The 13,163-nt window shown below is 36.9% G+C and overlaps 1 protein-coding gene across 4 annotated transcripts in view; it reads left to right on the top strand.

The window, feature by feature from the left end:
- LOC148650233 (cAMP-dependent protein kinase catalytic subunit alpha) overlaps positions 1-10,728 on the top strand; it is an 88,131-nt gene extending 77,403 nt beyond the window's left edge. For all 4 annotated transcript variants that reach the window (XM_088603814.1, XM_088603813.1, XM_088603812.1 and 1 more), the window contains exons 9-10: positions 206-370; positions 4,873-10,728. In XM_088603814.1, coding sequence (XP_088459940.1) covers positions 206-370; positions 4,873-4,998 — 291 coding nt within the window. In that variant the 3' untranslated portion in view covers positions 4,999-10,728. The remainder of the gene's footprint in view (positions 1-205; positions 371-4,872) is intronic.
- Positions 10,729-13,163: the final 2,435 nt, after the last annotated feature.

Below are 13,163 nucleotides of genomic sequence, written 5' to 3'. Positions count from 1 at the left end.
TAACCTTAATTTAACCTTAAGTAGTCCTTCAGTTTAAGAGCAGTGACCATATTGGAGTCAGGACCCCACTTACAGGAAATGTCTCTGTATAAAGTACGAAAGTGAAGTGTATTCTGTAGCCAGGCTTCAAGCCTTGGCTGGAGGCTTTAATGGAGGTGGATATTAAACCCAGAGCCAGTAGTGACTCTGTTCCCCCTGTGCCCAGGTTCGGTTCCCCTCCCACTTTAGCTCAGACCTGAAGGACCTTCTTCGGAACCTGCTGCAGGTGGACTTGACCAAGCGCTTTGGGAACCTCAAAAATGCAGTCAGTGACATCAAAAATCACAAATGGTTTGCCACGACAGACTGGATTGCAATCTACCAGAGAAAGGTAACGTCTGTTCAGAAGTTTTTATTTTCTGTTTGTGTGGAATTAGGTGGTGTAAAGACATTCTTGGTTCAAGTATGGGCTGCCAAGTAAGAGTGTATTTTTTACCAATGTAAAAGTGCAATATTTCTAAGCAAAATTCATTTGTAGGGTGTCAGTATTCCGTGTTATACCAGTGGGTTTAATTTTAAATTAATTTCGATTGGTGTGATTTAAACTGGAATCTTAATACTCGTATGGTGAACTATTTGTTGGTTAAAATTAATGTGCTCCAATCGTCGCTGAGTAGGCACTAGTAAAGCATAACTGGGACCAGGGAAAGAAAACGGAGATCAATAGAATATCTGATTCTGCTCTTCATTACATTGAAGTCATTTTAAATTGTAGCATAATGGTAGTGTTGTGCCAGTCATGTGGTAGCAACACAGATGGAAATTCATCTTTCCATCAACCCAGACATTTTTTGTTTTCTTTGCAAAGTTTAATCTGAGTTTTCTTCTGCACCTGCATTATTTTTTCCTTCCAGAAAAAGAGCAATATATTCCATGTAATGTTCCAACATGAATGGAAAACACAAAGGGCTCAGTACTTTCTCTCACTCCACCTCTCGCCATTTCTCAGCTGTTCTCTCCTGCAGTGGGGTTTCTGTAGTGATGGTTGCACTCAAACTTCTCCTCAGATACGGAGACAGGCCAGGAGTGAATTCTAGCCTTTGCATTTAGGTCAGAATATTCTTTAGTCCATGCTTTTTGAGCATAAGTGCGCTTTTTGTCAAAAAAGTACCTTCAAATAGTTGAACATTATTTTTATTTGTATTTACCGATTTTAGTTGCTTTACTTTATATAGGCTGATGTGTCAAAATGTATAGGCCCATTTTTAAACAAAACAAAAACCTAAAATTGTAGTATATGCATTACTGGAAATATTTAAAAAATCTTCATTTTACTTGAAACGTGACCTGATGTAACTTGTCAAATTCACAGAATATCCAATCCAATGCCGACAGAACAAAATAAATAAGAGCTGTTAAGACTGTCAGTGCACCAGACGGTGTGGTCTGATTACAATGCCACATTCCAAATTCTAAATCCCATTGTAACAGATATTGTACAGCCCACTACCAGAATACCAGATAAACAGATTAACATGAAACTAACAATCTTTGAAAGTCACACTTCTGTGAAAAAACACATTGATCAATCTTACTATCACGGTATTAGGCTATTACGGTATGTTGGAATTAAGTAGACGTTCTGATTTTTACCCTTAAATCCCCAGTGTTGTTCTACAGGGAATCCTCATTGAATTCTTTGGATCAATCTTTCTTAGCAGTCAATAAAATGCATTAAATCCTCAATCCGTTAGATTAATGCACTAAGGAAAATCATGAAAGTTGAATATAAAACAAGGCTACTGAACATATCCTCCTAGCTCTCTTTTACTTTTAAAAAAGTGTTTTTCAAACAAGTCAGATGCCCAATATCTGTCTCTGTGCCCTCCATTCTTGTAAGAATGTGAGACTGCCCCAAGAAAAGTCCAGGTGATTGAGTTGATAATTGACTGAGAAACAGGCAATTTTCTGCGAAAGAAACTGCACTTAATTTGATCAGCACAATTATTGTAATGAGTGAATTACACAGAGATGTTATTAAACGTACCTAACTGTGTTACACACTGATTACTAATGTAGTGTTCTTCAGTAAAATAAGCTTTGTTTAGCATGCTTTAAAAAAATGATGACAAATAGTAAGAAGAAAATGGAAATAGCAGCTTTCAAAGAAGGATGACAGACATTGATTAAATTATAACAATATTCAAGATGTTTTTATTGGTAAAATGTTTATTTAAAAATATGACCACACCATGGTAATCAGCAATGACAATTATTAACAGTTTAGTTCTCAATTGCCATGTTAATGTATTTCAGTTTCCAGACAACTTTAAAAATCCTGTGCTGTCCTAAGTGTCTAGAATTTATATGGGGCCAAGTGGCAACACTAGTTTATCCATCTACTTCTGACACCTTCTGCTGTTCCCAGTGCAAAGCTAGTCTAGTTCAATTGTACTGTAAATTTTAACGGGCTCTTGCATAAAATCTGAGCAAGCATCAATTCAGTTCTTTTAGGGCTTGTCTGTGAAGTTCATAATCTCAAATATCAGAGGCCGCAATTTCCAGACAAGCAATGTAGCAGTGTTTCTTCTTGCTGTGATTGCATCAGGCACAATTTCATCTGCAGTGGACTCACTTAGTATGAATTCCTTTTTCCTTAAATTTTTTCAGGTACAGCAACCAAGTTAATCTTCATATTCTTTCAGCTTCTCCTTTGCCCACTCTCCTAAAAAAAAATGTGCAACTATCTTGAGAATATCATGAACTGATATTCTGAAAGCTGGCTGAAATATGTCTGCTTGCTTGTTGATATTGTGACCACAGTGATGTCAATTCAATGAGCACAGAGAGATTCAGCTGAGAGAATGGTCTCATATTCTCGTATTTAAACAGTAAGTCAGAACATGCTTTCTCCCACACATGCATGATTGGTTCAGAAATTGGGTTCTCTTGAATCTTATGTAAACCAAAACAGTTCTGCTTTGTACATAGACCAAGATGTAAATTCAATATATAAAGCAGAATCCAGATTTCAAAATTATTTAAATTCGTTTCTTTAAATGAGAAGTGGCAGGTATTCCACAAGGATATGAAATACATGCAGCCTGGTCCCATCCCATTTACCTGACAAATGGAAAGGGGTAGCTTGTGGAACTGCATGTTCACTAAAATTGAGAACTGGGGAGTGTCCTGGCAGGGGAAGCTGATGGATATCCATCTTGTGCTCTTGAATTCCAGCTATTCTTTTTTTGCCACTGTGTGTGGGAATTCTGAAACTTTGATATAGGTTTAGTTTCAAGAATGAAGTATGGAATTTCTAATGGGACATTGGGGAAAAATAAAGCATTTGCCATGGCAGTGTTTGAACTCCAGCAGGTGCTTTATATTGAAAGCAGTGCATTAATTAAATTGACTTGAAATTTTAATTCATAATTAAAAAAGTCCCTGAATAAAATTCATTTGGTTCAACCCAAAAGAGTTTGTGAAACTGTTTTAATATGCATAAAAGCTAAAATACAGTAAAACATAGTCATGCATCATACTGATAAGTGTTAAACTTACAAATCAAAATCATGATTGCATTCTATAAACATTAGCCAGATCCAGAAAAAAATTCAGTAATCCCATTTCAATCGCAAGGGTTGCATTCCTGGAAAACCTTGCAGAATGTAAATTTGCAGTTGGTACATTTCAGACTTTATGGGAGAAACAGGATGAGTGGAACCACCTTTTGAAATAGTTCAAGTAGGTAGCTGCGTTAACATGCATAGGCTGCAAAGGAACAAGTAAAAGTTTATTCCATGCTGAAAAAAGAAGAAAACAAGGCTCCACAGCCGAACCGTTGCATTTCTTTTCGGCATGGAATAAACCTTTACTTGTTCCTTTGCAACTTTTGTAATACCATTCTACAATGGCAGAATTCAGAGCGCTGTCTGGAAACAAGAAAGAACCTAATGGCAGGAAACAGAGCAGCTGAGAGACAGTGACGTGAACAGCTGACAAAACACTGCTAGCTCACCTCTAGTACAGCCACCAGGAAGGACATAACACCTTTTGCTTGTAAAACGTATTCCTCTCTTGAACTTTCCACAAGATTCTTGTACATTCACTTAATTTATATGCATATTTAGAAGCATTTTTTGTTTGGGTCATATGGTATAACACTTTAGGCAAAGATGGTGTACCACTGGCAACATGGTACAGCAGCCACATTCTCCTATATTGTGCAAATAGTGCATCAAATCTATCAACAGCCCTATTGCTTTGACCTTCTCAAAACTAATCATAAATATTTAGAGGATAAAATAAAGACATCACTGATGTTGCACACTTGCAACATGAGATTCTTTGACCTTTCACATACACTTAGGAGCCAATTTAATTGCTTATTTAACTACTGTGTATATATATTTGAGAAATTGTATACTGTAACTATTTTAATCACTATCACTGCATGGTATCAGCTATCAATGCAAAATGTAGTACACTGTGCAACAAATGTGCAGCGCTTAGCAACACTGGACACTTCATCCTTTTTCATACACTTAAAAGCTCTTTTAATTTATTTAATCAAATATTAATAATCATCCCAGCCCAATGTAATAATGTACACTAGTATGCGCAGAGCACTTTAAGAATGTGAGAAAAATTGTGGACACGCAATGTCTCGAATCAGCACTTATTTAGCTCGTGGATACTGAATATTGTGTGATACTGAGTGTCATGGAAAGTAAAATTGCATACAGAAAACTATGTGGATACTCAAAACCACATAAGATAAATTTGCGTTTAGCTAGGAATGACTGTATATGGCAAATCCCAACTACAAAAAGGAAGGAAAAATCCCTGAATACAGAGAGCCATATAAATTTCCACCTGCATTCTCTTTCATAGGTCGAGGCACCTTTTATCCCTAAATGCAAGGGGCCTGGCGACACCAGCAATTTTGATGACTACGAGGAAGAGGAAATCCGAGTCTCCTTCACTGAGAAGTGTGCAAAGGAGTTCAGCGAGTTCTAGATCACTGGAGCAATAGAGGAAGTGATTGAGAGAGATATAGGAGACACAGCGAGGAGGCAGGTGCGCTCTCTCTCATACAACGGCAAAACCAGATACACCAGCGCAAAAAGAGGAGATCATCGCAAGCCAGCAGAGTTGCCTTTTTTGTGTCTGTTTTCATAAAGGGGAAGGTGGGGGGAGGGGGGTTAGAGTACATTTCATGACCATGATACATCCGTTTGGCAGCTGGGATTGGCGAGGCGAGCTAGGATTGGGGGTGCTATGGCCGCCATCTTTTATTTTTTTTCTCTGAGCTGACCAAGGTTTTGTGTCGAAACCCATTTGAATCATTCGCAACACTGCCCGTCGACTTTGTTTCAAAAGCCGTACTTTCGCTTCAGATGGCAGGAAGCAACTGTGACCTCAGGGTTCACTTATTTTAAAATCCGCTCTCCTCCCATTGCCAGGACTTACCATTTAGAAGTGACATCCTCTCTTAACTATGTACTCCTTTCGTGAGATCCAGTTCAAATGCAAACAACACAGTTTCCGGGATGAATGTTCCTGACTGAACGAAGCTGCAGGGAGTTTGACCCACTGATGTAGTAATTCAACAAAATTTAAGAAATTAATGGAAATTACCTGTTACAGCCCCCTAAATTATAAGATGAATATGCAACAATAAAATGATTTTAACATTTAACTAAAAAAAATGAGAGTGAGTAGGTATATTGTGAAGAAAACATTCCACAGCTTTTAATAGTTATCATATGAAAAGGGTATTCAGAAAAGGAGAAAAATGCAGAAAGTTATGTCTGATAGATATCGCTCTGACTAGAATATACTGTAGGGTTTGCAAACTCCTCACTGATTTCTGTAAGCCACATAATAGAAGTGACTTCAAATGAGCTAGCTTGTTTTCAATAGTAAGCCTTATGGAAGTTTACCTTGGTAAATTCTAGGATTTTAATGCTTTGCTTAGTTTTGCTGTACTTTCAACATGGTTAAACTTGCTTTTACTGGGCGTTAATCCAACGGACCATGGGAATGTCATTGATCATGAGAAATTATTGTAAGGAATGTTAGTATAATACACCACAGTATGTGGTCCAGTATAGTAATGCACAGAGAAGAAATGTTATGGTAAAACCACTTTAAAAAATACCACAGTAAAAGTTGAAAATCCTATGGTAGATTTATCACGGTAGATATTTTTAAAATCTGAACCCATTTTAATATAGACAAAAATTAAATTCAGACATTTATTTGTGTGCAATTTGGATTATATTTAGTAAAAAGTGATTATTTTAGCTGCATGAAATGTAATCACTTGCGCAGTTATTCTCAAAGCACCAGAAACATCACTTTCTCTAGAACGGAAACTTCCTCCAACAATATCCTAACACCCATATCATAAAACTGATTTTCATTTTACTAGTATTTGCTTGTGCGTAACCACTATGCACAGTGGATAATATGTAGACGTGTAAGTTGTGAGCCCATATTTCCCTCTCCATCTTGGTTGCAGCCTCACCAGCTGCCAGATTCTCACAGCCCAGACAAGTGCTACACCTCCTATGCAGAAAGGCCAGTCCTTGCTGTGGGGACAGGAGGGGAGTGACATCATCATAACCATCTCATGTCGCACTACAAGATGTGTTATACATGTGCCTGTGTATCAGAAAATTTGTGATGTGTGTATATTTTGACACTTAAAACCCTGTAAAGTTTTAAATAAATGGTGATGGTAAGGATCAACTGTAAAGAGAAGGGAAGACTTCTGAAGCATTGCTCTTCTAAGTATAAGAAAAAGTAATCAATGTACCAAACCATAGTACCTCAACTAGATTCAAGACATCACATGTATTTGAGCAAAAAAATCTATCCTTTGTTTTTGTGTCCCTAGACATTTTCTGTGTGGGTGCTTGCATTTGTAAGTGGATCAAAACGAAAGACAACTGTGTGGTGATTATGAATGGTTTCTGACTTAATCACTGATTTACCTTTTACATGTGCTATTTTAAAATCCTTGTGTAGACTAAAGTGTTTTGTTTTATTGGGAACATTGGTAACAAACAGCTGTAATTTTAACTTCTACAAACGGAAAGTCTCCCAGTGGAAAAAAAATGTAGTAATCAAAAACTTACTGAACTGATTAACATGCATTTTGATAATTTTGCATATGTCGCTTTTATTTTCATAAACAGTATATGGCAAAAAGAGTTAAAACTTAAAAGTGATTGTTTTAGATATAGTTTTCAATAAAGCTGCCAAGCCCAGCCAAACATATAGACACACAATAGAACACTGTTTAATTGAATGAGTATAAAGAGTAACATCAAAACCAGACATTAATTTGACTCTGATTATTAAAAGTCCAGTCAACCTTAGAAAGATACTGGAAAAGCAACAAAATACTATATCACCATGAAGGCCATGGCCTTTAAAATGAAGGATTTCAGCTCCCGTTGAAACTAGTTAAGAATTTCTTTTGTTAATGTTCACTTACGTCCAGATTTCTGTAAAGTGCAGTAACTGTGTAAGATGTAGATGAAGGATTTTGTACACAAGGGATCTCTGGTTTTTGGATTTCTATCTTGATATTCACCCAATGTTACTCCAGCCCCTCTTCCTTTTCTTAAAAAAAAAGTCCTACTTCCTAAGCCTTGGTTTTGCTTAAGAACCACAACGTTTCTTTTTAAATATGTGGCTAAGCACCCTGTTGTGTAAAACTCTGTACTTATGCTTTGCTCTTGGAGTCTACTGTCGACGTCGCCCATGCCTTTCTCAACCTGCTTGTTGATTCCTACAGCTAGTGATGCCGTGGTGGGTGGGTTTGCAGTGCATCTTGGGGGAGATGTTTTAATAAAGAAGGACCTTTGTCTCTGTCTCCAAGTGGAAAGACAGCACTTACACACATGCTGTGATCATTTCCTGCACACGAGAGTTGACCAGCTGGAGGTCTGAGGACTTTGAGGTTTGAGGGCCACTTTATTTCTGACTGCCTGTTAAAATCCCCTGCCTCTTGTGCCATCTGATGGTGTTTTTGTCAGTTTATCTTACCCTTTTAAGGTGTCTGCAATAAGATCAAACTGGACAGTTCATATGTGATCTGGGCTAAGATTGACCCCATTACACCACAGCAAATTAACCCTCTATGTTTTCTCGTATTGTTTTTCTTTCAGTATCACAGCTGTGCTACTCTGCATGTGCAGACATGGCAATGCCACAGTATAGAAACTCATTTACAAAAACAGATAATACAGGTGACAGGTTCATCAAATAACAAAGTGTTCTCATTTTGAACTGGCTTTAATATCCAAACCATGCTAAAACTCTAAATGCCACGGTAAAACCATCCAAACTCATTAAGGAATCTCCAGGGTTTCCTGCTTTAGTAAGTGAAAATACATTTCTAAGATGCAAGGGGGGAAATAAGACTTTTTCCTTGAGGTCATGCTCTGTAGATCTCGTAATATAAAATTGTCGTCATCTTGGACATCTTCAATGGACGGTCATGTGATGCTTTTTAAGTTACACCTCAAATTGAACACTTTGCTAATCCAGGATTAATTTTAGTTACATGTGAATGGGAAAGACTTTCCCCAGATCCAGCTATTTTTTTCTCCATTATGAAATAACGCCACCAGTGAAAAAGCATAGTTTCCCATCCAGGTTCAGTTTTCAAGGTCAGTATTACTTTAGATCAGCCATTTGTTTTCAGTTCTATAGTTTACAGTGACATACAGCTATGACCTGCTGTTGAAATTGAATTAAGATAGAGCAAAGATGTAGTTTTTTATATATATAGTTAATAGCATTATGCAGAAGTAAGGTTTCTGGTGATTCATTTTTGACTGAAATTCTCATACATTTCCTTGTTTTCCAGACAGGCATTGGTTTCCTTTTCCCAACAAGCAACACTAATAAATAATGAAGTCCAAGGTATATCAGTTACCTCATCAGATTCTTCCAGGTAGAAGGAAGATAACATACTCTTAAATTTAATCAGAATTACTTGGTTCATGGCTCTTAAAGGCTCTTAAAAGATTAATACTTTAAAAGTCTTCAGGCACAGCTGTTCAAACCCAGTTTTGTATTCTGTACTTCCTGTCCTTTCAAAGAAGAGGAAATGAAACTCTAGACTTAGTTCAGTACTCCTTCATGTGGTGCCATTCGCTTTCTGTTAGACTTTCTTTTTGGAGCCCCTATTTAAAATGCATTTTTTCTACTAAAAATGAATTTGTCATAGAGTGAGTATAGAGGATATTGGGATTTATATTTATTTTTGTAACATGGAAAATGTTTATATGAAGCAAATGTTTCTGGAGACATGCAAAAGTGAAAACACAAAGATTTTAAAGCTAATTTTCTCAGTCTTTAAAGAATTATGTAAGCTGTGTAGCATTCTTGAGAATTCTTTAAAGAAAAATGGACTGAATTCTGTATATTATTTAGTACTTTCTTTTTAGAATAGGCAGTCTTTTAAAATATATATTTTGAAGGAGAGTCTTTTAGTAATGTTACTGTGACTCTTTGCTGAATGCCTTCCTGAAAAACAACCATTTAGCATTATGTGAGTCTGGTTTCACATAATATGTTCAACATCTGGGTAAAATCTGGAAATGCATTCAGTTCAATGCTGAAAGTCAAGTTTCTGTCAGTTCTTACGGTTGCATGTTTCATTCAGAAGTTAACTGAAAACAATTTCTTTCATGACCAGAAGGGGGCTCTCTTCCTGTATTATTGTGTGTATGCCCATTGCAGCCCTGTAATGAGGAATGTCCTGAATTAATTCCTTGTTTTATAGCCGGTCTACTTCCAAAGACCAGTTACTCTGTTGTTCAAAGAGGATTTTATCTTTGGAAACCAATTTATGTTGAGTATCTGTTTGCCAGACTGACACGCATTGCTTGATTTAAAATAATGTTGCTCACAATGCAGGAAAATCAGAAATTAGTCCCATTCCTTTCTTCTTTTACCAGTCATAAATATTCTTTGCTATTCAGTTATGTTCTTCTCACATGAATTCATTTAGTCCTCACATGACTTTCAAATATTCTTTGTATAAAAGGCTGAATTGTACAAGAAGACCATTTTAATGCATTATTTTAAAGTTTTACTGTTCTTGTGTATTCTGGTTAACTAAGGAAAGTGCTCTCTTTGTTATGACATAAGTCCTCCTTTGCTTAAAATGGGGTTGTTGGAAGGCAAGATTGATATCAGGCAAGAATCTCACTTGCAGATGTGTAAAGGGCACGGAGATGCCAAGTTTTTCATTTTGGTTTCATCAGCCTAGCACCTTATTTTTCATCCTTTCACTTCCCTCTCGCCTCTTTTTATGCTGTTTTCAGTGTCATTTTTTCAGCATCTCTGTGCTTTCTCCTTCTCCATTGGAAATACCACCTGTTTCCAATATATTGTTAAAGCAAAAATGTTTTACTTTTTAAACCAGTAAATAAAGTATTTTTTTTCTTTTTTTTCATATTTTGTAAGTGTATTTACAATCACATAATTGTTTCCTCCGGAGATTAATAAAGTTTTGGTGTGCAGTTTGTCATCCCCTGTGGGAAAGACTGCTGTTTAATCTTCTCTGCCTTTCACAGTCTTAATTCTTCTGCCCTCTCTTCCATCCAGAATGGCAGAGAACCTTAGCAAACAACAAACACAGAAAAATACAACAAAACGTCTGTAATATTTTGCAACATATTAAGTATCATTCCAATAAAGTTTTACTTGTTATAATTGAAACTTCTCTGTAAGAGTTATTCATTTTCGTTTTCTACACATAAGATACCAGATTTTTTTTTTGGGGGGGAGGAATGCTGCTTTGTTTCACTCTGCATATCTATTGTAAGATCACAAATTCTTCTATGCAAGAGCCACCACCCCTGTATGACACATGGCAAGTGAGAAGAGTTATACAACTACAAGGTCATCTTTGGAAGCCAAAGAAGAAGCTAAGTTATATTTTGGCCTCAAACTGTTTCACACCACAGAAAAATAACAGTGTTCATTCTTCTGTTTTTGTTTTGTTTTGTTCTAGATGGGGTCTTTGTTTATCATAATCATAGCCATTTGCCCAGATAAAACTTCAGCCCCAATGCCACAATAAGTTAGGAAATGGAAAGCTCCTTCAGATATTTGGTTTATAATTTCATATTTGCACATAGGTCAAAATGCTTAGTATATTTTTTTGTTGGTACTTCACCCCATTTGCAGTCTAAAGGGGTCTTCAAGTATCACCCATTAATGGTACATACAGACATACAGTAGGAAGGAATTTTACTGCATCAGAAAGTGAAGCATCACAGCTAAAAGATACAACACTTAAGTAATATGTTATTGGTATTTTCAAACCCTGTTCTAGCAGAACATCTTACCTGGAAACAGGAAAAAAGTCTAATCTGCTTTACATTAACAAGTGGAAGAAAGCCTTCACTGCTAGTTTCACAAGAAAGGTTCTCTTATCCATATAAATTTCTTCCGTCTAAAATTAGTCCCCTCCCAGTTATTTCTATGTGGGATAGAGACCTGCATTAGTTTGACAGTACCACTGATAGGGATACTGTATGTGCTTAAGACTTTCTTGGTCTAAGAGATTAGCGTACCAGTTACTCCACCTTAGGTTTGCATATAGAACACATGCAATACAATACTGGCACTGGCCGATGGTCCACTGGTGAAGATACAGGACTGATATACCAGGAGGACAGCTGGTGCAGTGGTTAAGATACAGGACTGTTACACCAGGAGGACAGCTGGTCCAGTGGTTAAGATACAGAGCTGTTGCATCAGAAGGAGAGCTGATCCAGTGGTTACAGGACCATTACACCAGGAGATCAGTTGGCCCAACTCAAGTCAACACAACTTTTTCTTCTGTGTGCTTCAGATGAATGTTAAACCAAGTTTCTGTTTAGCAGCTCTGTGGTTGTAGTGAATACTCTATGTCTCATATTCTAATTCATAAATTACCTTAATAAACTGATGAGCAATTTACCTCCCACAATTGTTCAGTTCATTTTTTATTTTTTTAATGAACACAAATGAAATTATGTTTTTTTGCTTTATGCTTTCATAAAAAGTACTTTAAAAACATAACTTGATATCTGATCATTCCCTTGGGCATAAATATTATCCAGTTCATCACTGGATGGGAATATTAAATTTATTCCTTTTTTAATTGTATAATGTTAGCATGCCCAAAGGGGTTGGGCAACCTGTTGACCTTGGACCCCTAGAGTTTTTGGTCCCACTCCTCTGTTGTCTTCTGGTTTTTCTGTTCTGTATTCACAACATGTATGGTCAGTTGCTTTGTTAAGCGCCTTGGGGCAACCTTGTTGTGAAAGGTGCTATATAAAAATAAATTGAATTTAATATTGCTGCTTTTTAAAACAATTATAAAGATATTGTTATATTTTTATTATGTAACTTTCATTAAAGATTTTGTTGTTCTCAGTTAATCTTGATGTTATTACAAATCCAACTGAAATCCATTTAAACATTTATACAGCTTTACGTTAAGTAGAACAAACATATTTGGTGAAATCCATGGTATTTTCACAGAACAAGTAAAGGTTTATTCCATGCTGAAAAGAGAAAAAAAGAAACACAAAATTTCAGCTGTGAAGCCTACCTCAGAGCTGCTTAAAACAGAAATGTGGTTTAACATTCATCTGAAACACAGAGCAGAAAAAAAATTATCTTGACTCTCAAGTCAATGGTAGACTCAAGTTGGGCCAGCTGACCTCCTGGTGTAATGGTCCTGTATCATAACGACTGGATGAGCTGTTCTCCTGCTGTAATCAGCCCTGTGTCTTAGCAACTGGACCAGCTGTCCTCCCTTATGTAACAGCTAAGGGATCTTAGCTGATCTTAACCACTGGACCAGCTGTCCTCCTGGTGTAACAGTCCTGTATCTTAACGACTGGATGAGCTGTTCTCCTGGTGTGATCAGCCATGTATCTTAGCCACTGGACCAGCTGTCCTCCTGGTAAAACAGCCCTGTATCTTAACCACTGACCAGCTATCTTCCTGCTGTAACAGTCCTGTACCTTTACCACCAGACCAGGAGGACAACCAGGAGTTATCCTCCTGGTGTAACAGCCCTGTATTTTATGCTGTATACATTATACATACATTAACAAAGGTACCTCTTTGCATAGCAAACCCTTTTACTTTATCTG

Source organism: Lepisosteus platostomus, chromosome 13, assembly GCF_059453375.1.
Source record: "Lepisosteus platostomus isolate fLepPlt1 chromosome 13, fLepPlt1.hap1, whole genome shotgun sequence".
NCBI lineage: Eukaryota > Metazoa > Chordata > Actinopteri > Semionotiformes > Lepisosteidae > Lepisosteus > Lepisosteus platostomus.
The sequence above is the reverse complement of the archived record's forward strand: the minus strand, read 5'-3'. Positions and strand labels throughout refer to the sequence as shown.